General features: G+C 43.7%; 1 protein-coding gene across 1 annotated transcript in view; it reads left to right on the forward strand.

Moving 5' to 3' along the window:
- fbn1 (fibrillin 1) overlaps nt 1–22,145 on the forward strand; it is a 124,989-nt gene that overhangs the window by 27,861 nt on the left and 74,983 nt on the right. Inside the window, exons 8-14 of the mRNA XM_063004693.1 lie at nt 1,489–1,614; nt 12,444–12,569; nt 18,028–18,180; nt 18,293–18,535; nt 20,171–20,305; nt 21,609–21,728; nt 21,825–21,950. Of these exons, the coding sequence (XP_062860763.1) occupies nt 1,489–1,614; nt 12,444–12,569; nt 18,028–18,180; nt 18,293–18,535; nt 20,171–20,305; nt 21,609–21,728; nt 21,825–21,950 (1,029 nt within the window). The remainder of the gene's footprint in view (nt 1–1,488; nt 1,615–12,443; nt 12,570–18,027; nt 18,181–18,292; nt 18,536–20,170; nt 20,306–21,608; nt 21,729–21,824; nt 21,951–22,145) is intronic.

Here is a 22,145-nt window from a genome sequence, read left to right on the forward strand (position 1 = left end):
ATCTACAAAGGCATATTCTTATGGTGACCAGTGTCCATTTGGTCCAGACTTCATCAGGTCATCCTGTAAGTCTTCTGCAGTAAGTCTTCTGGGCTTTCTTCCATCATAAGTTTGGAACCTCTGGGCAATACTCCTTCTTCTACCCACCGTCCTTTTGGTGCATTGAAGCGATCAACTTCTTGAAGACTGGAACTTCTGGGTGGTGTTTATATACAGTAACACATCTCTGATGAAGCAGAGGAAGGCTGGCTCAAATCTCGATGGGTTTATCATGTTGTAACCCAACTTCAGGTCCTACAGACTAGCAGTAGGTCTAAAATCTGCATGAACAAAATCCCCAGCTGGTTTAAAGTCCTACATAGTTTCGTTTTCTGTCTTTGCTTTGACTGATAAAGACGTCGCTCGAAGCAAAATCCGGCTCTGCAGGAACGTTTAGAATTATTTTTCGGGGGGGGGGGGGGGGGGGGTAAAGTCGCACCATCTGTAGAACTGAAGAGTGTGTTTGGGACGGAGCCACATGCCTTTGTTTTGGCCATCGAGCTCATTTCTCCAGCGTGGAAATTCCTCCATCGTCTGGCCGCCTGGAGCAAGCGGGGGCGACTTAGCACGTCCACCTCCCTCTCCCTTTTAAGGTGGGGGGGGGGGCGTCTGTCCCTTGTTTTTGTTTTCCTTGTCACTTTGTTTTGTTTCCATAAAGCCATCGTTAATATTTTCTGTTCCTTTGTTCTGTCCGTCTCTGTCTCCAACGTGTCGTTTTGCGAATATCCGTCTCCTACGACTCCGAACTCCCTACTGTTCTTATTTATCACCCCGTGTGTGTGTGTGTGTGTGTGCGTGCGTGTGTGCGTGTGTGTGTGTGTGTGTGAGGACCACATTCCTACGTGTACAGTAATTTAGTTGCCACACTTCTGCTCTGTTCACCCTGAAGGTGTCCTCCACCGTCACCCACCAGCCCCCCTACATCACAGTCCGAGCACAAATCAAGCAGAACATTTAGTTTTTACATTAAAACATCTGCCAAAAGTATGTGGACACCTGAACTTGTTCCTCATTCCCTCGGAAAACCATGTGCATTAATTTGGAGTTGCCCCTTTCATGCGCTTTTGGGAATTTGTGCCCATTTAGTCAGAAGTGCAACTGAGTGAAAGCTCGGGCACTGGTGGTGGACCCAACAGCCTTGCTCAGGGGCTCCAACTGTGGCATCTTGGCTGCAGCAGGACTTGACCCAGCAACCTTCTGATAACTAACCCAGTAACTTAACCTCTGAGCTAGTAGTCGTGGGTCTTGAATCAGTGATCTTCCAACTGCAAGTTCAGAACCGTAACCACCGAGCTACCTTAATGCCCCTGGTTTCTGGGATGGGATGGGATGTGCCACAACTTGTGGTCAGATGTCCACATACTTCTGGTCTTATGCTGATAAAAATATAAGGCTTGAAACTGAATCTTGAGTAAGACTCTCTCTCTCGTTCTCTCTTTTGTTCCCTAGACGTGGACGAGTGCCAGGCCATTCCTGGTCTGTGCCAGGGTGGAAACTGCATTAACACGGTGGGTTCGTTCGAGTGTAAGTGCCCCGCCGGGCACCGATTCAACGAGATCAGCCAGAAGTGTCAAGGTGAGAAGCTTGTCATCTACAGTCAAACTCGTAGGCGTAGGTGCTGCAAACCCATGACATGCCTTCAACAGACCTTTAAGATCTTCTTTCAGATGGCACAGTGGGATATTCTACTAGCACAACGGCGCTGAGATTCTGAGCACCCCGGTTCAAATCTCAGCTCTGCTACTGGTCGGCTGGGCGCCATCTAGCGGGCACAGTTGGCAGACAAAATTGGCCATTGAGTTAAGACCGGACTAATAAAGTTTAAATCGTTGTGCAAGGAGGGTAGCAGATCACAGAGGCACGGGTGAAGAAGAAGGGGTCGAGGACTGTGCACGTGTCGAAGGGGGCATGGAGCAGGCGAATATACCCTCCTTTGAGTGCTGACTGTACCGTAAGGGCAAAACGGCTTCTGCACCGGCTGTGCTGGCGTACCGTGGACGTTTGCCTACTGGGTTTGTGATTTTAGATCAGGTTTTGCCTCCGACTGTTTGATATGACGTAGGAAAAGTGACTCAGGTAGAACAAACAGCGCTTAACATGATTTATTGTGCCAAAACGACACCAAACCGCTGGTCATTAGTGTCTCTACTGCTGAAATGACCAACCAGTGGTCCAAAAGGAATGTAATCATTTATATGTTAAGCTTTTTGGGCGCTCAGGTGGCGCGGCGGATGTCAGCTAGCAGTCGAAGCAGTTCGAATCCCTCAGCTCTGCTACCGGCAGGCTGGGCGCCTACATGAACAACAGTTGGCTGCAGTTACGATCTCTGCTGGCTGTTTGGTGGCAATGCACAGAGTCGAGGGATAATGAGGATCAGGGTGTGTCTCTAAGTGCACAAAGCTGATCCACATATGAACTCGCCTCGTGAAGGTGAAAAGATGCCGTCGGCTACTGCACACGTGTCGGAGTCATGGCTCTCCTCAGTCAGGGTGGAGATCAACATAAATAGAGAGGACGCGTAATGCACTCGGGTAACTGGATATGACTAGACTGGGAGGAAAATTGAAGGAAAATGCAAAAAAGCTTTTTCATCCCATTAATCCTAGTACAGCAGTACCTCGGCACTCAACTGCTTCACCACTCGAATTTCCGACGTCTGCTTGGCACTCGACTTATGTGGGTCAAGATGCCCGGCCTCAGATGCCCATCCAGCCAAAACAAAGGAGCGTGTGTCAGTCTCGCTGTTGTTTCCGCTTAGTGCAGATCTCCTTTAGAACCAGCCGGGACTCTCAATGTACACCAACTCCACCAACTGGCAGGCTGGGTACGCTCTCCTACGGCGGTTCCATCCTGAATCCCAAAAATGGCATTGCCAAAAGATACACAGATCTCAGATCTTCATTGGTAGCATCTGCTCTGACCTTTAACTTATTTTCTGTGATTTGCACGCCATTTTTGTGCAAATATTAGTACCCATGGGTCCTAAGAGGGTGTGCAAAAGCACCCAACCAAAAAGGAAGTTGGTGAGAACCAGCACAGAGCTGAAAAGAGATAATAGAGAAGTACGAAAGTGGTTTTGGGTATACGGAGTTCCGTGTGTCGATAAGTGCTATTTCCACCAATCGTAAAAAATAAAGACTTACATTTTCAGCATTTAGTAGATGCCTTTATCCAAAGGGTTAAAGGCCTTGCTCAAGGGCCCAACAGTGGCAACCTGGCAGATGTGGGGCTTGAACCAGTGACCTCCTGGTTACTAGTCCTGTACTTTAGTCGCTGAGCTATCACTGCTCATCATTCACCTGTCATTCATTTATTCATTCATTTGAATATTCATCCATCCATCCAATTATCACCCATTCATTATCCATTTACCTATCCATCAATCATCCATCTATTCATCATCCATCTACCATCCTATAGATGGATCTATATACCAACCCATCTATTCATTCAACCATCAGTTTAAATACCAAACCATCAATCTGTTCATCCACTCATCCATCCATTCATTTATCCATTTAACCACGGTCCATCATCCATCAAAGCATCCATCCATCTATATACCAGTTCATCCATTCATCCATCTACTGTCCATTCTCCATCCATCAGTCAAACCATCCACCCATCCATCCACTCATCCAGCTGATCATATACCATCACATCTATTACTTCATCCTTTCATCCACATAATCATCCATCCCTCTCTCTGCACTGTAAGCTCCGGTGTAGAGCACTTCCTGAAGAGGTTCTCCTGAGTTCCTGGTACCTCCACACACTCTCACTCACTCGTCGTCCTCAATCATAGGTGCTAATGTTGCTAAAGGAGTAAAATCTGTGACAAAATAAAGCTCTTGAGGACTGAAAAATGATGGTTAATTTGGAAAAGCAGGTTGCGGGTGATAGTGGAGACTGTCTGAGAATGTGGAACCAAATATTCCACTATAGATTAATCCTTACATAAGGAATCTGCTCCGAGGTGCTGAGGTGCTACTCTGTAACGAGAAAGCTTAAAACTTGAAGATGAATTGATGTTTCTTTTGGACAAGCAGTAGACACACTCATGATCAGTAATAACTGAGAGAGGTTTGGTGTTCCCGGGTCGTTGATTTAGTACAATAAGCCTCGTTAAGCTTGTTCGACTCCCGGAGAAGCACTAGTCACTAGTCCAGTCTAGAAGTGAAACCAGTAGGTGCCACGGTGGGATATTCCGCTAGCAAACCAGTTCTGGGCTGGTTTTACTGCACTGTTCGAACTAAGCGAAACACAAAGCATTTCTCAACTGAATGTGTTCTAAGCCATCCATGGCCAGGAGCTTTGGAGTTGAGAACCAAGCTAAAGGAGAGCCCAAAGGGCCGATGGCAGCGGTTCCAGGGGATTCGGAGAGTCGGTTATGATTTTCTGAAGCTGCGGTTGCTATAAAAGGTGAAGAATGTCTTGCTCAAATGTATTGAGTACATCATTAACAGATCCTGTATACAATCCAAGCTTTTGAGGGTTAAGGGCTTTGCTCAAGGACCCAACATTGGCAACCCAAAAGTACATTTACGTTGGCATTTGAAGTGACTTACAATTACGGCTAAATACAATTTGAGCAATTGAGGGTTAAGGACCTTGCTCAGGGGGCCCAATGGAAAGCGTTTCTCAACTGAATGTGCCCTAGGCCATCCATGGCCAGGAGCTTTGTAATTGAGAACCAAGCTAAAGGAGAGCCCAATGGGACGATGGCAGCGGTTCCAGGGGATTCGGAGTGTTCAAGCTTTTGAGGGTTAAGGGCTTTGCCCAAGGACCCAACATTGGCAACCCAAAAGCACATTTATGTTTGCATTTGAAGTGACTTACAATTATGGCTGAATACAATTTGGGTTAAGGACCTTGCTCAAGGGCCCCATGGAAAAGCGACCAGGAGCTAAGAACTGAGATAAAGAGAACCCAAAGGCCAATGCTGTACCCAATGTAGAACAACACTGTGGCTAAAAAGCTGCTAATACCAGCGGGAAGATGGCAAATAAATAATGTGGCCAAAATAACGGAAACAAAGTATTCTTTAGAACCAGCCGGACTGCCAATGCACGCCAACTGAACCAACTGGCAGGCAAGGTTCGCTCCAAAAAAGAGACGCCACGCCACCTCTGAGGCAGCCCACTCAGCCAGGGTGGTTCCATCGAGAATCTCAAAAACACATCTATCATCTGCGCCTCCGTGCCCCCTCTGATGGCCAAAATGGCATCGCAGAAGGATGAGACTCTTAGCGTGGCTCAAAAAAACACCCACGTTTTCTATGCTGCTCTGTCATAATTCAGGATCTGTTGACCTGTGATTACTTTCCTTTTTTAATGATGCCGTTTGAGTTAAAAAAGGTGACGCGGGTTTGATCCGAAGCAGCTCAGGTCTTTAATTTGAGCCAGTTTATGAAACGTCTGTAGTTAAACGATGACTGACGCTGTGGGTGGTAAGCTATGAAAGTAAAGTAGGGGTGTGGGAACATACACGCTTGTTTAAAAGGCACTGCGGATTTAAAAGGCGCAGATTCGACTCTGCTACAGCGATGGAGAAATAAATAGTGTAAAAATTTGTTTAGATTACAGTAAGTGTGGTGTGATGGAATAGGGTCCGAAAGGGTACGTCTGTTCCTATTTCATCAGCTATTAAGGTCCATTTTGGTCTGATTATTGCCCAAATAAAGTTTCAGGAGGCCAGAAAAGATATGTTCTGACAACTGTCGGTCAGTTCCGTGTGAATCTCAAGGAACACCAGCTTTAATCAGAACCTTCCAGACCCGTGCAGAACCGGAACACTCAGATCCAAACGCAGATGAACGAACCCGATGATCCCAAATGCCGGTTTGGACGGCTGCACGTTTTTTTTCTCCTCAGCTCACTCCACCTCTCAAAACACTTCATTCTACCTCCCATAAAAGCCTTATTTTATTAGAAAGGAATCCAGGACTGGTCCAGAACCCCGATCAGAAGCTTTAATAACTGTGTTTTGGGTTCTGCTGGTTAGATCTGGTCCATTTCAGGATTGGGTTACGTGGTTTAAGAGAAAGAACAAAACCAGATTAGAAGAAGAGTGAGGATTGTTGGAGGTTCCAGATCTGGATCAAAATCAGGACCGGGTTGGTCTGGTTAAGGTCCTGGTCAGGATCATGAGAGGATCGGCATCAGGAAACATGGAATAATGAGGACCATGGCTCAGATCAAAGAATGAATGTGGTCAAAATCAAGGGTTAGGAGGTATCAGGATGAAGATCAGGATTGTGGTGTGGTTTAACTGTGGGTCAGATGAAGGATTGGGTTTAGGACCATGCAATGGAGGCGGGGGTTTAAGGTTATGATAGTTTGAGGTCCAGGATCAGGATTACCTGATGGCAGGATGGTGAGCAAGGTCAACGTTTGGAAAGGGTCATGGTAGTTGAAGGTTGGGTGCTGCAGGATTGGAATACTAGGAGATTTTGGGATGGTCTGCATGATGGTTTGGTTTTAATTGGGTCAGAGTTTGTAGGGTCAGGTGGGATCACCAGAGGTTGGAGATGCATCAGGATTTGGACCAGTTTTGGGATCTCTGTGAGGATTGAAGACATCGGTGGGTAAATGCTTTGATTATTAGAGGTTTAGACTTGATGGTCATCTTTGAATCATCTTGGTCATGATCAAGGTACAGCTAGAAGACCTGGAAGAGTGAGGACCAGTGGTCAAGTTCTGGATCATGAGAGGTCTAGGGTCAAAAATATACTTATTGGACATTAAGGATTAGATGTTTTGGATCAGGATCATGGGCGCTCAGAATCAAGAGTCACTGGATGGTCAGACTTTTGATGTATGACCCTTGATCTTTATTTTTCTAAACATCAATGCTGGACCACCCAACCTAAATATGTGCTGCTTATCTAGGTTCTTACGGTCTGGACTGGTTTGAGATTTCACTACACACACTAAAAGTGACCAAAAGTATGTGGACACCTGACCATGAGCTGGTTGGACGTCCAGTTTCAAAAAACAGAGGGACCCTCTGTGTGATCTTCTCAGCTAGAACAACAGCTGCTCTTCAGAGAAGCTTCTCACAAGACTTCAGAGTGTCTCTGTGTATGGGAATTTGTGGCCATTCAATCAAAAGATGACTGTATTTGTATGGATGGGTGCTGATATTCCTCAGTTGATGTTCTAGTTCGTCCCAGAGCTGTTGAGTTTTGGCTGAGGTCGGGGCTCTGTGCAGGCGAAGCTAAAACAGCAGTTTCATAATGAGCCGAGTCTGGATGGAGTCCTGCTGGTGCACACACACACACACACACACACACACACACACACACACACTCTCTCAGACTGGTGTGTGTTTATATGAAGCACCATGTTGGATATTTTTAGTGCTGATGTGATGAATTATAAGGTTTAGAACTGAAGCCTGTAGCCGGAGTTTTGTAGTGCGCCGAGCACTTATGAAGGAGTGACACGCTAATAGATTAACCATAACACACACACACACACACGCACACACACACACACACACACACTGATCTGCATAATGCCGTAATGCTCTACTTGGATGACTACAGTCCCATCGACTCTTAGAACTAATAAACAACTGGATTAAAGGAAACTTCTTAAGACTAAACACAGTTTGAGGTCACTGTGATCGCAGGCGAAGACGTCAGATCAGGGCTCGTCTTCACACGGGGTTCTGAGAGCTGTGATGAGCAAAAGTATTGGGACACGCCTTCGAACTTTTGCTCTACTGAAACTTGGGATAATGAGGAGCCTGGCTCAGATCAAAGAATGAATGTGGTCCAAATCAAGGCTTGAGTGTGGTGAGGATCAGGAGCATCATGGGTTTTTGGAGGTAGTTTGAGGTCCAGGATCAGGATTACCTGGTGGCCTGGTTGGTTTAGAGTAAGGGTCATGGCAGGATGGTGAGGAAGGTCAACGTTTGGAAAGGGTCAAAAGTATTGGGACACGCCTTCAGATTTTTTAATTCATGTGTTTCAGCTCCACTGAACAGCTCTGGAATGAATCGTAACATCAGCTGATCAATCAGCGCCCAACCATACATATGCTGTCGTCTTGACTGAACGGGCACAAATTCCCACAAACAGACACACTTCAAAGTTTTGTGGGAAGCTTCTCAGAGGAGTGGCTGTGGTTCTAGCTGAAAAGATCACATAGATTCACTCTGGACGTCAGACTATTTGGTTGGATAAAGGATTGCGATTGGGTCCTGATCATCATCATGTGTTTTTGGAGGCAGGTTTGAGGTTCAGGATTAGGATTATCTGATGGCCTGGTTGGTTTAGAGTAGCAGAAGGATCTGGAAGTCACCGGTAATGGTCATGGAAGGATGGTGAGCAATACTAGGAGATTATGGGAGGGTCAGGATGATGGTTTGATTTAAATAGGGTCAGGATTGGGATCATGTGATTGACTCAGCGTTTAGGGTTACTAAAAGATGGAGATGTGTCAGGATTTGGACCAAGCAGGTTGATTTAGGAATAGGATCAAGTGATGTCCAAATACTTCTGGTCTACTTCTGGGCGCTACGTGATGAGCAGTACTTTTCCCTTGAACTGTAAGGTGACGATTTAATAGGACGGGTTTCTTTATCGATTGAAGCTGGTGAGGAGTCATAATGAGGAGTCATTTGTGAGTGAATCAGGAGTGAATCATTTAATAAAGAGTCACACAGTGTAAAGACACACAGTTAAGTCTGATACACACAGACGTTGGTACACTCTGGAGCTCAGATCAGAGAAGCCGGGTTGGCATCCGCTGCCCAGAAATAATAACAAGGTTCCAGGTTCAGAAACCCGCTGACTGTGAGAAAGAGTTCCAGGTTGTATCGGGTTATTATTATTTATTTGATTTTGAAGGACGTTAGTAGTACTTATACCTGTCATGACTTCAGTCTCTGTTATTCTGCCACATGCAATTCAGTTCAAAGTAGAACCTTCAGCTCCACAGAGCTCACAGTAACCATGCTTTTATGAAGCTCTGCTACTTCAGGCGGTTTTCCTGTTCAGGCACTTGGTGCGTCTGTGAATGTAATTGTGCCCGCGTGTGTTCTCGAGTCGGGTATAGGCATTAAACCAAACGCAGAGCTGTTTTTAATAGCTGGAATAAAATGTCGTATGTTTAAAATCAGCAGCAATAACTGGAAAAGCGATCGCACAGCTATTTTAGGAGGTGTTTCAGGTGGTTGCTAGGGTGTTGCTAGAATCTTGTTCTGGTAATCCAGGTGGTACCATGGCGTTACTAGGTGGTTTCTATGTTGTTGTCTGTATTATTTAGCTAAATAATGCTAATCATGTTAATCCTAGTGAATGAAGTTTGTTAGCGTTTAACCGTCCACTAATGGCAGTCGGTTATTGGTTAACGAAAAACCCGACAACAACATAGCAACCACCTAGTAACACCATGGCATCCACCTGGATTATCAGAACAAGCTCCTAGCAACACCCTAGCAACTGCCTGAAACACCTTGTGAAATTGCTGTGCGGTCGTTTTTGCAGAGCTGGCGCATGCTCACCGAGGGTGGGTGAAGGCGAGTTTCAAATCAGCAGTCTGAACTTTGCTCACAGTTTGGTTTGTTGGTTAACAGCTAATCATTAACATCCCTAGTATTACTAGGTGATGTTAGCTGGGCGCTATGGTTTCCCAGGTGGTTGTGCTATTGTTGTAAGGTGTTGCCTTTGTATTCCAGGTGGTTGCTAATTAAGCAATAGAACACGAGAGGGAGTGTGTTATCACGAATAACATCACGGCTGTGATTCGGTCGCAGGCGCGAACCGAAGGCGAGTAGATCATCACAGCCGTGATGTTATTCACGATAACACACGACCTCAAGTGTTCTATTGCTTTTATACAACAGTTGTTACAAAATAAAGAAAGAAAATAAATCAAAGAAGCCCTGAATTTCATAATAAATATGCTTTAATACTGACAATAGCTTCCGCCAAAAAGTAGTTCCACAACGAATGTAAAGTTTAACACTACAAAGCAGACATCCCAAGTTGCAAAAACTCATTTCAGGGAGGTAAGAAGAACAAGAAGAAGAAAGCAAGAACCTCCGAAGGGAAAAAAAAACCAAAAAAAAAACTCTCGCACACACCAAAGGATTATGGGTGATAACAGAACTTTTAGGAGCTGCTAACTGGGCTATTAAGCTAACTGTTCTCGTTACAAACACATTCATGTTCCCTACATAGTGCACTAGATTGTGTATCAGATAACGCATTCATGTTCAATACATAGTGCACTAGACAATATATTAGACAATTGGTTATGTTCCCTACACAGTGCACTAGATTGTGTATCAGATAACGCATTCATGTTCACTACATAGTGCACTAGACAGTATATTAGACAATTGGTTATGTTCCCTACACAGTGCACTAGATTGTGTATCAGATAACGCATTCATGTTCACTACATAGTGCACTAGACAGTATATTAGACAATTGGTTATGTTCCCTACACAGTGCACTAGATTGTGTATCAGATAACGCATTCATGTTCACTACATAGTGCACTAGACAGTATATTAGACAATTGGTTATGTTCCCTACACAGTGCACTAGATTGTGTATCAGATAACGCATTCATGTTCACTACATAGTGCACTAGACAGTATATTAGACAATTGGTTATGTTCCCTACATAGTGCACTAGATTGTGTATCAGATAATGCATTCATGTTCACTACATAGTGCACTAGACAGTATATTAGACAATTGGTTATGTTCCCTACATAGTGCACTAGATTGTGTATCAGATAACGCATTCATGTTCACTACATAGTGCACTAGACAGTATATTAGACAATTGGTTATGTTCCTTACATAGTGCACTAGATTGTGTATCAGATAATGGATTCATGTTCCCTACACAGTGCACTAGATTGTGTATCAGATAACGCATTCATGTTCCCTACATAGTGCACTAGACAGTATATTAGACAATTGGTTATGTTCCCTACATAGTGCACTAGATTGTGTATCAGATAACGCATTCATGTTCACTACATAGTGCACTAGACAGTATATTAGACAATTGGTTATGTTCCCTACATAGTGCACTAGATTGTATATCAGATAACGCATTCATGTTCCCTACATAGTGCACTAGACAGTATATTAGACAATTGGTTATGTTCCCTACACAGTGCGCTAGATTGTATATCAGATAACGCATTCATGTTCCCTACATAGTGCACTAGACAGTATATTAGACAATTGGTTATGTTCCCTACATAGTGCACTAGATTGTGTATCAGATAACGCATTCATGTTCACTACATAGTGCACTAGACAGTATATTAGACAATTGGTTATGTTCCCTACATAGTGCACTAGATTGTATATCAGATAACGGATTTAAAACACGATCAGGAATAAAGTCGGTGTCGCCTGCGTGCGCGTTTGTGTGCATGAAACTTGTCGTTACTGGCAACGCGTCAGCGGAGTAATACAGTTGTGGTGTGAAAAGGCCGCGCTGTTATCACCAACATCAGCACGGTTAGAACGCTTCTCAACCAATCAGATTGTAAGGTCGGAACTAACTGTTGTATAATGTCTCTTTAGATGATGGTGTGGTGTTTTATAGTGGTTACAATTCCGATATTCCAGTTCTGTGCTATGGTGTTGCTAAGTGTTTCCATGGTATTACAGGTGGTTGCGATAGTACCTTTTGTCTTTGCTAGATAATTGCCATGATAATCAGGCGGTTGCTAGGTTGTTGATACCTTTCTTACCCGTACAGAAGTGCAGAATGTGGTCGAACTGCACCTAAAAACAGCTTTCTACGTCTATCCAACAATGCGAATCTTAGAAAAGGACTTGAAAGTATTAAAAGTTATTTGACTAAGTGGCCAAAAGTATGTGGACGCCTTTTTAAGTCATCTATTCCAAGTGTGTTTTAGATACCCCAACTTTAGATTGGACCTTCATCACCTCTACACTGGACTTTCATAACCTTTAGATTGGACCTTCATAACCTCTAGATTTGACTTTTATAATAATCAGAATCGACATTCATAACCTTTAGATTTGAAATTCATAACTTTTAGATTGGACTTTCATAACCTCTAGATTATACTTTCATAACCTCTAAATTGGAGTTGTGTGTTTTAGAGACCCCAACTGCAAAAAAGGTGTAAAAACCTAATTGAACTCCTTTGGGATGAATTGGAACATCAACTATGAACCAGGCCCACTGGTCCAACACCTTACAAATGCTCATTATGACAGACACTTCAAGGTCATGTGGAAAACCTTTACAGTCGTAAGGTTATAAAATAATAGGTCCTATAAGCTCATGGTCGGGCGTCCACATACTTTTGGTGTTTCAGTTTCTGTATTAATAATAATATAAATGCACTGAACCACTTTCTCTCTCGTTTCTCTCTCGTTTCTCTCTCAGATGTGGACGAGTGTTCCACTATCCGAGGGTTGTGCAGTGGAGGCGAATGTTCCAACACCATTGGGAGCTACGTGTGTAGATGTTCTGCAGGATACGTCACTGCTCTGGATGGATCACGCTGCATCGGTGAGCTTCAGGCTGAGGGCGGCGAGGGCACTGAGGGCGGCGAGGGCACTGAGGGCGGCGAGGGCGGTGAGGGCGGCGAGGGCACTGAGGGCGGTGAGGGCACTGAGGGCGGTGAGGGCACTGAGGACACTGAGGGCGGTGAGGGCACTGAGGGCGGCGAGGGCAGTGAGGGCACTGAGGGCGGTGAGGGCACTGAGGGTGGTGAGGGTGGTGAGGGCACTGAGGGCACTGAGGGCGGTGAGGGTGTGGCTGGATGAATCTGAGTGAGTGAGTGAATGAGTGAATAAACATCTGGATGGTAGGAGTCTCTGACTGTTGCAGTGACATGGCCAACTGTGTAGAGCGCCCGACCAAGCCGGTGGCACCATCGAGACTCCAGTCGGCATCTCTGAGCTGGTGAACCAGCGCATTTGACTTCTAAGTCCCCTGAGGGCCACATGTCATTTATAGGATGCAACCAATCATGCTGCTTTGTTATGATGCCAAGAAGCTAGTGCTAGATTCATAACCTTTAGATTGGACCTTCATAACATCTAGATTAGACATTTATAATGATCATATTCGACATGCGTAATCTCTAGGTTGGACATTTATAACCTTTAGGTTGGTCTTTTGTCATTTCTAGGTCTGGCTTTCATAACATTTACCTTTGACTGTTATAACCTCTAGATTGTACCTTCATAACCTCTAGATTTGACCTGCATAACCTCTAGATTGAACCTTCATAACCTCTAGATTTGACCTGCATAATCTTAAGATTGAACCTTCATAACCTCTAGATTTGACCTGCATAATCTTTAGATTGAACCTTCATAACCTCTAGATTTGACTTTTATAATAATCAGAATAATAATCAGAATCGACATTCATAACCTTTAGATTTGAAATTCATAACTTTTAGATTGGACTTTCATAACCTTCAGATTGGACTTTCATAACCTTTAGATTACACTTTCATAACCTCTAGATTAGACTTTCATAACCTCAAATTGGACCTTCATAACCTTTAGATTAGACCTTCATAACCTCTACTTTTGACCTTCATAAACTTTAGATTTGACTGTTATAACTTCTAGATTGGATTTTTATAACCTCTATTTTGGACATTTATATAAATCAGATTCAACGTGCATAACCTCTAGATTGGACATTTAAAACCTTTAGATTGAACTTTTTTAATTTCTAGATTGGATGTTCATAACCTCTAGATTTGATTGTTATAACCTCCAAATGGACTTTGAGGTTAGATTTTCATAACCTCTGTATTGGATATTTCTAGGTCTGCCTTTAATAACATTTACATTTGACTGTTATAACCTCTTGATTGGACCTTCATAACCTCCAGATTAAACCTTTAAAACCTTTAGATTGAACCTTTATAACCTTGATTTATAATCTTTAGATTTTTAGAATAAACTTTCATAACCTATATTGGACATTTATAATAATCAGATTTGACATTCATAACCTCTAGGTTGGACTTTCATAACCTTTAGATTGGATTGGACAATTGTAACCTTCAGATTAAACCTTTATAACCTTTACATTGAACTTTTATAATTTTTTAGATTGGACCTCCATAACCTCAAGATTAGACTTTCATAACCTCTAGATGTTCAGATTTGACATTCATAACCTTTAGATTGGATGTTCATAACCTTTAGATTGGATGTTCATAACCTCTAGATTGAACTTTCATAACCTCTAGATTGGTTATTTCTTGGTCTGCCTTTTATAACATTTATATTCGACTGTTATAACCTCTAGATTGGACCTTCATAACCTCTAGATTTGACTGTTATAACTTATACATTAGACTTTCATTTCCTCTAGATTGGACCTTCATAACCTCTAGACTGGACATTTATAATAATCAGATTCACTGTGCATAACCTTTAGGTTGGACATTGAAAACCTTTAGATTGGACCTTAATAATCTATAGATGTGCTTGTTGTATTCTCAACATTGGATCTTAATAACCTTTAGATTTGACTGTTATAACCTAGATTTAACTTTTATAACCGCTATATTGGACCTTCAAAAGCTCTAGATTGGACCTTCATTATCTTTAGATTGGACCTTAATACCCTATAGATTTGACTGTTATATTCTCTACATTGGACCTTCATAACATTTAGATTGGATTTTCATAATCTTTGACTGTTAGGACCTCGAGATTGGATTTTTATAACCTTTAGATTAGACCGTCAAAACGTCTAGATTGGACTTTCCTAACCTCTAGCTGCAGTCTGATTCAGTTCACACATCTCTCTTTCTAATGAGTTGAACCGTCGTGGACCCTCAGACGAGTGGAAACCTTGACGTGTATTTACACCTCTGAGTGAGTGTTGGGCAGCAGGTAGAAGAACGAGTCCACAACCTGAAGACGAGTCCATGGACTCCGAGTCCCTGATCCTGGGGGTTTAGTCTCAGATCCGACCCGTCTGAACACACACAGATGTTCTGCAGAACTGAAACCAGTCCAGTATCCGGTCCAGCAGAATGTAGGTCAGCGGCCGGGCGGCGGTGATTCTGTAACAATGGGTTCCTCTGTTCCTGTGTGCTGGAGCCGAGTGGATGTGAGAGAGCAGCGAGAGCAGACAGGGAGGAAGGAGAGAGCTAGAGACAGATAAATGAAGTGATAAGATGAGAGAGCGGGGCGAGATTAAAGCCAAACATGAGTCATGGGTTCCTAAAATACCCCACGTTCCTCCCACTCGCTCTTCAAGGAACCAGGATCTTCTCATGGTTTACTTCAGCTGAAAAGGTCACCGCAGTTAATAACATGTTTAATTGGTGTTCCACTTCTGCTCCATTTACACAAGAGAAGCCAACATTCCAGTACGGACACGTACCGCGTTTGGAATCCGGGGGCGGTGGGGTAGGCGTTCCTCTGTCACCAACAGGTGGCGCTGTCATGACTTACTGGTTTACGGAGGAGCATGGCTAGCAGTTTCTCAACACTTGTTTACCAGAACAGTCCATAACATTATTAAAAGATTCCAAAAATCCTGAGAAATGGATGCAATTAGTAACCTGCTTCTTTAACGTAGAACCACATGGACTCGGGAATACTTCAGAAAACCCTCATCAGTGAACACGGTTCATCACTGCATCGATTGGACCTTCATAACCTCTATACTTGACTGTTATAACTTCTATATTGGACTTTCATAACCTTTAGATTGGACCTGCATAACATCTACAATGGACTTTCATAACCTTTAGATTGGACCTTCATAACCTCTATACTTGACTGTTATAACTTCTATATTGGACTTTCATAACCTTTAGATTGGACCTGCATAACATCTACATTGGACTTTCATAACCTTTAGATTGGACCTTCATAACCTCTATACTTGACTGTTATAACTTCTATATTGGACTTTCATAACCTTTAGATTGGACCTGCATAACATCTACATTGGACTTTCATAACCTTTAGATTGGACCTTCATAACCTCTATACTTGACTGTTATAACATATTGGACTTTCATAACCTTTAGATTGGACCTGCATGACATCTGTACATTGGACTTTCAGAACCTTTAGATTGGACCTGCATGATATCTACAATGGACTTTTATAACCTTTAGATTGGACCTTCATAACCTCTATACTTGACTGTTATAACTTCCATATTGGACTTTCATTACCTTTAGATTGGACCTGCATAACATCTACAATGGACTTTCATAACCTTTAGATTGGACCTGCATGACATCTACATTGGACTTTTATGACCTTTAGATTGGACCTGCATAACATCTACAATGGACTTTCATAACCTTTAGATTGGACCTGCATAACATCTACATTGGACTTTCATAACCTTTAGATTGGACCTGCATGATATCTACAATGGACTTTTATAACCTTTAGATTGGACCTTCATAACCTCTATACTTGACTGTTATAACTTCTATATTGGACTTTCATTACCTTTAGATTGGACCTGCATAACATCTACAATGGACTTTCATAACCTTTAGATTGGACCTGCATGACATCTACAATGGACTTTCATAACCTTTAGATTGGACCTTCATAGCCTCTATACTTGACTGTTATAACTTCTATATTGAACTTTCATAACCTTTAGATTGGACCTGCATAACATCTACAATGGACTTTCATAACCTTTAGATTGGACCTTCATAACCTCTATACTTGACTGTTATAACTTCTACATTGGACTTTCATAACCTTTAGATTGGACCTGCATCACATCTACAATGGACTTTTATAACCTTTAGATTGGACCTGCATGATATCTACAATGGACTTTCATAACCTTTAGATTGGACCTGCATGACATCTACATTGGACTTTTATGACCTTTAGATTGGACCTTCATAACCTCTATACTTGACTGTTATAACTTCTATATTGGACTTTCATAACCTTTAGATTGGACCTGCATAACATCTACAATAGACTTTCATAACCTTTAGATTGGACCTGCATAACATCTACAATAGACTTTCATAACCTTTAGATTGGACCTGCATAACATCTACAATAGACTTTCATAACCTCTATATTTGACTGTTGTAACCTCTATATTGGACTTTTATAATAATCATATTTCACATTCATAACATCTGAGATGGACTTTCATAACCTCAGGATTTTTAGATTGGACGATTATAACCTGTAGATTAGACTTTTATAGCCTTTATATTTGACTGTTATAACCTATACATTGGACTGGAATAACCTCTAGTTGTTTAGATTTGACATTCATAACCTTGACCAGTCCAGTGCAGTCCAGACTCAGTGCCTTGTTTGTTCGGCAGAGGGGTGATGGAGGTGCAGACGATTGATGTCTACGTTCCTCTCAACAGTCAGTCACCTGTTGTCGCATCGTTGAGTGTTAACTCTGTTCATCATGGTTTCTTTCTCGTAGAGTTGCCGGCTCCTCTGTTGCCAACCTGCTTTCTCTTGGAACTGTGATGCCGGGCTGGCGCAGATGCCAACACAGTTTTTTTTCTGGAAAATCAGCAGGTGTCTCAGGTGTCATTTTTCAGCCATCACAATCGAACCCTTGTATGACTGAGCCCTTGGTGGAGCAGGTCCCATGTTTGGACCCACACTGAGCGTGCCACTGGCTGCACCAGTTCTTCTTGTTCGTTGCCATTCTCTGCTTGTTCTTGAAGAGATTCTTGAAAACACTCTGGTGGCACAATGGTCCACTGCGCTTGTCCACCACGACGGACTTGTTCTTGTTGCTCTCGGGTGGTAAAGGAATAACGAGAGCACAGAGTGTTCGTTAAAGGAGGCGTCTACTAGCTTATGAGGGTAAGGGATTGCAAGCACAGGCGTCTCATCCAGCATCAGTGTCATGACAAGTGCTCTTCAGAAACTCCTGGAATGGATTGTCTAGCAAGCCATGTCCAAGTATTATTGCCCATATAGTGTATTACATGTTTGGTTTTTTCCTGCCCCTGTAGATGCCCATCAAGGATTCTGCTTTGATAGCATTATTGCTAACCGCTGCGCCAACCAGAACTCTCAGCGCATGACCAAGACCCAGTGCTGCTGCACCACGGGACGCTGTTGGGCCAGAAACACGGTCCCCGAGGCTTGCCCCATCCAGGGAACAGGTAACGTCTAATATCACCAGACCTGTTCGGTGTTGGTTAGGTTTACTGGTCGAGTAACTGGTTACTTGGCTGTGTGTGTGTCGGTTTGTTTGTGTGTGTGCTGTCTTTCTAGAGGAGTACCAGATATTGTGTCAACAGGTCCAGCCCCTGGGTCCCTGGGGTCCTGACATTAGTGGACCTGACCCATTTCCTGGCCTCCCGAGACCAGTCGGTCCTGTCATTCCTGGACCAGGTGGACCTTTCATAACTGGACCAGGTGGACCTTTCATAACTGGACCAGGTGGACCTGTCATTACTGTACCAATTGGTCCTGGCTTACCTGGGCCGATTGTACCACCACTGCGTGTAAGACCAGGTAAGTACTGACATCACCATCATCAAAACTCAAACCCATGAGTTAGATTCTGCACTCAACCCATTAATGCAAAAACCCTGGAGAAGGACCAGTCACCTGACCTCCAAGACAAGAATCCCAACTTAAAATCAAATGATGACCAGACCAGTGTAGGTCCAAGGCCAGGCCCACAAAACACAGAGCCACTAGAGTTCAAGTCCCAGTTTAAGACTGGAACTTGAACTCCATTGGACTAAGACCAGAACCCCCAGTTCCACAATCTGTTAAGACTCCTGAAGCCCCAAGGCTGGTCACCAATCTTCTCCCAAAACCACAGAAAACTTGGACCAACCAATGAACTCTTTAAGTCTGGAACAAGACCATGAACAGCTCTTGGAAGTCAAGGCTAAGCTCAGAACCCCAAGTTCCCCTAATCTGTTAAGACTCCTGAAGCCCCAAGTTCCAGGATCCCAGAGTAAATAATATAGACAAAGTCCAGCTCAAACCAGAAAAAGGTCACAAGTCTTTTCCAAAAACCACAGAAGACCTGGACCAACCAGGTCCTAAACCAAAGACTAGGATCAGAACCTCCAAATACTGCAACTCTTCAAAAAGGGAAAATACCAGCTCATTCAAAACCAAGACACCAATCAACTCTTTAAGGCTGAAATAAGACCATGAACAGCTCTTGGAAGTCAAGACTAAGACCAGAACCCCCAGTTCCACAATCTGTTAAGACTCCTGAAGCCCCAAGTTCTAGGTTCCCAAAGTCCATCTCAAACCCAGAAAAAGTTCTAAAGGTCACCAGTCTTCCCCCAAAACCACAGAAAACTTGGACCAACCAGATCCTAAACCAAAGACTAGGATCAGAACCTCCAAATGCAACTCTTCAAAAAAGGGAAAAGACCAGCTCATTTACAACCAAGACACCAATGAACTCTTTAAGGCTGGAACTGTTAAGACTCCTGAAGCCCTAAGACCTGTCACCAGTCCTCCCCCAAAACCACAGAAAACTTGGACCAACTTGGAAAGACTAGGATTGGAAACTCCAAATACTGAAACTCATTCAAAACCCAGACACCAATTAACTCTTTGAATAAGACCATGAACAGCTCTTGAAATCCAAGACTAAGCCCAGAATCCCCAGTTCCATAATCTGTTAAGACTCCTGAAGCCCCAAGTTCCAGGCTCTCAAAGTAAATAATATAGACAAAGTCCAGCTCAAACCCAAAAAAAAGGCTGGACACCAATCTTCCCCCAAAACCACAGAAGACCTGGACCAACCAGGTCCTAAACCAAAGACTAAGCCCAGGACCCCCAGTTCCACAATCTGTTAAAACTCCAGAAGCCTCAAGTTCCAGGCTCCCAAAGTCCATCTCAAATCCAGAAAAAGATCAAAAGGTCACCAATCTTCCCCCAAAACCACAGAAGACCTGGACCACTTTTGTGAGGTCTTAGTTTTGATGTTTTCATCATTCTGGGTGATTGAGTAAAGATTGATTCAATCCATTCTGATCCAAGTCTGCAAAAGGTCACGGGGTCTGAATACTTTCCAAATCCAGCACACACATACACACACACACACACATACATACACACACACACACACACACACACACACACACACTCATGCTGAAACCCCTCTGTCTCCGTCAGACCTGCTTAACATCTCAAACCTGTGTGAAACCGTGACCAACCTGTGTTTGAACGGACGCTGCATTCCGACCCCTGGAAGTTACCGCTGCGAGTGCAACATGGGCTTCCGCCTGGATGACCGCAGTGCCTGTATCGGTCAGTACACACACACACACACACACACACAAATGAAAATATGAACTGTGAAATTCAATTTTTTCATTAACTTTGATGCGAGTTGTTTGGATGGTTTGGATGGTTTTAAAGTGAAAAGAAGTAAACAGTTCCATTTCCAACCGCTTTTCTTGGTAACGGTCAACGGGCTGAGAAGGTCAGCCCAGACTTCTCTACCCTCCTCCACTGATGTTTCCAAGCCTACAGTGAGATATAATCCCTAAAACAGGTCTTGGGTCCACCCTGGGGTCTTCATTCAGAGGTACGGACCTAGACGCACTCTAGTGGGAGCAACTAGGGCACATTCTTGTAAGATGCCCAAACCACCTCAACCAGCACCAGTTGTTTTGAAGGAGTAGTTTCTCTTCTCCGAGGCCCCACAGAGAGTAACCCTAGGTTCAGACCAGCAGCGATTTTTCACCTCGTCACCCAAATTGCAAATCACTCTTCGTTCACACTGGCAGCGCCATCACCTGTGGGCATTTGTATCTACAGAGTATCTACAGAGCGTCCAGAAAAGCAATCTGACCAATAAATCCTGGAGGGAAATTGATCGTCTATAAATCTCATCCCATAGTGCTTTTCCACCAAAAGGTTCTGGAACTGGTTCTGTTTGGGTTTCTTCGATCCTTGGTGTTTTTTTTAGAGAACCGACCTGCGTTTTCATCAGTTTTTGGGAACCAACCATGCGTCATCAACGGTGGGCGTTACACAACGAAAGTAAAGAGTAGTAACATGATGATGCCCACCGATGACGTCAAGAGTATTCTGTGGTGCCAGATTAGAACGTTAGTTCACTGTCTAGAACCTCTTTTTTTCGGTGGAAACACGCAGATCCGGTTCAAAAGGGGTTCGGTGGAAAAGGGGTACCTGTGTAGTCCATCAATGACTGTACAGTCATGACAAGAAAACTTCGTTCTTCACGATCGCTGCGTCTGTTCGTGGAAGTTTGATCCCGTGACAGTGAGACTACGGACCGTAGTCTTTCAGTGGCGATAAAACTCAACGGTCACTTCCTATTGGTTATCGCCACATGGCTTCAATCCTAATTTGCATAACATTAAAATTTGCTCAACTTTGGTCGCTGCAGGTCTGAACGTGTAGGGGTCAGACAGGGGGTTCTCAACCTGTGGACCGTAGGCCATTCGTATCCCTTGATATGCCAGGCACTAACGTGTGGGTGCGGGATGCCAGACCGGCTACCATTTTGGCTCCTTGTGGCTCCTGCCAAGCAGCGAGTCTGAGTTCCTAAAGAGCGATTCATTATTAAATGTGTGTGTTTAAGACGAGGACGAGTGTGATCGTGGTCCGTGTGTACACGGTCAGTGCATCAACATTCCCGGTTCCTACTACTGCCAGTGTCCTCCCGGCTTCCAGGCCACGGCCACTAGAACTGAGTGCAGAGGTGAGAGACATGAACACACACTAATAAACACACACTAATAAGCACACAAGCACACACTCCTACACACACACTTACCCCGGTGTTGTTTCTGCGCAGACGTGGACGAGTGTGTTGCTAACGGACGCATCTGTAATAACGGACGGTGTGTGAACACAGACGGCAGTTTCCACTGTGTGTGTAACGCCGGGTTTGAGCTCACCGCTGATGGCAAAAACTGTAGAGGTAAGATCAACCAGCACCAGCACAAGCACATGCTCTTACACTGTACAGCCAAATGTATGTGGACACCCCTTGGGAACATTGTTTTAGATATGAGATTATGACCAAACCGACTTTTACCAAAACCAAGACTGGACCCAGACCCAAAACTCACAGCGAGCAGAGCAAGACTTGCCCAGAGACACTCAAGACCAAGAC

This window comes from Trichomycterus rosablanca, chromosome 11 (genome assembly GCF_030014385.1).
Source record: "Trichomycterus rosablanca isolate fTriRos1 chromosome 11, fTriRos1.hap1, whole genome shotgun sequence".
Lineage (NCBI taxonomy): Eukaryota > Metazoa > Chordata > Actinopteri > Siluriformes > Trichomycteridae > Trichomycterus > Trichomycterus rosablanca.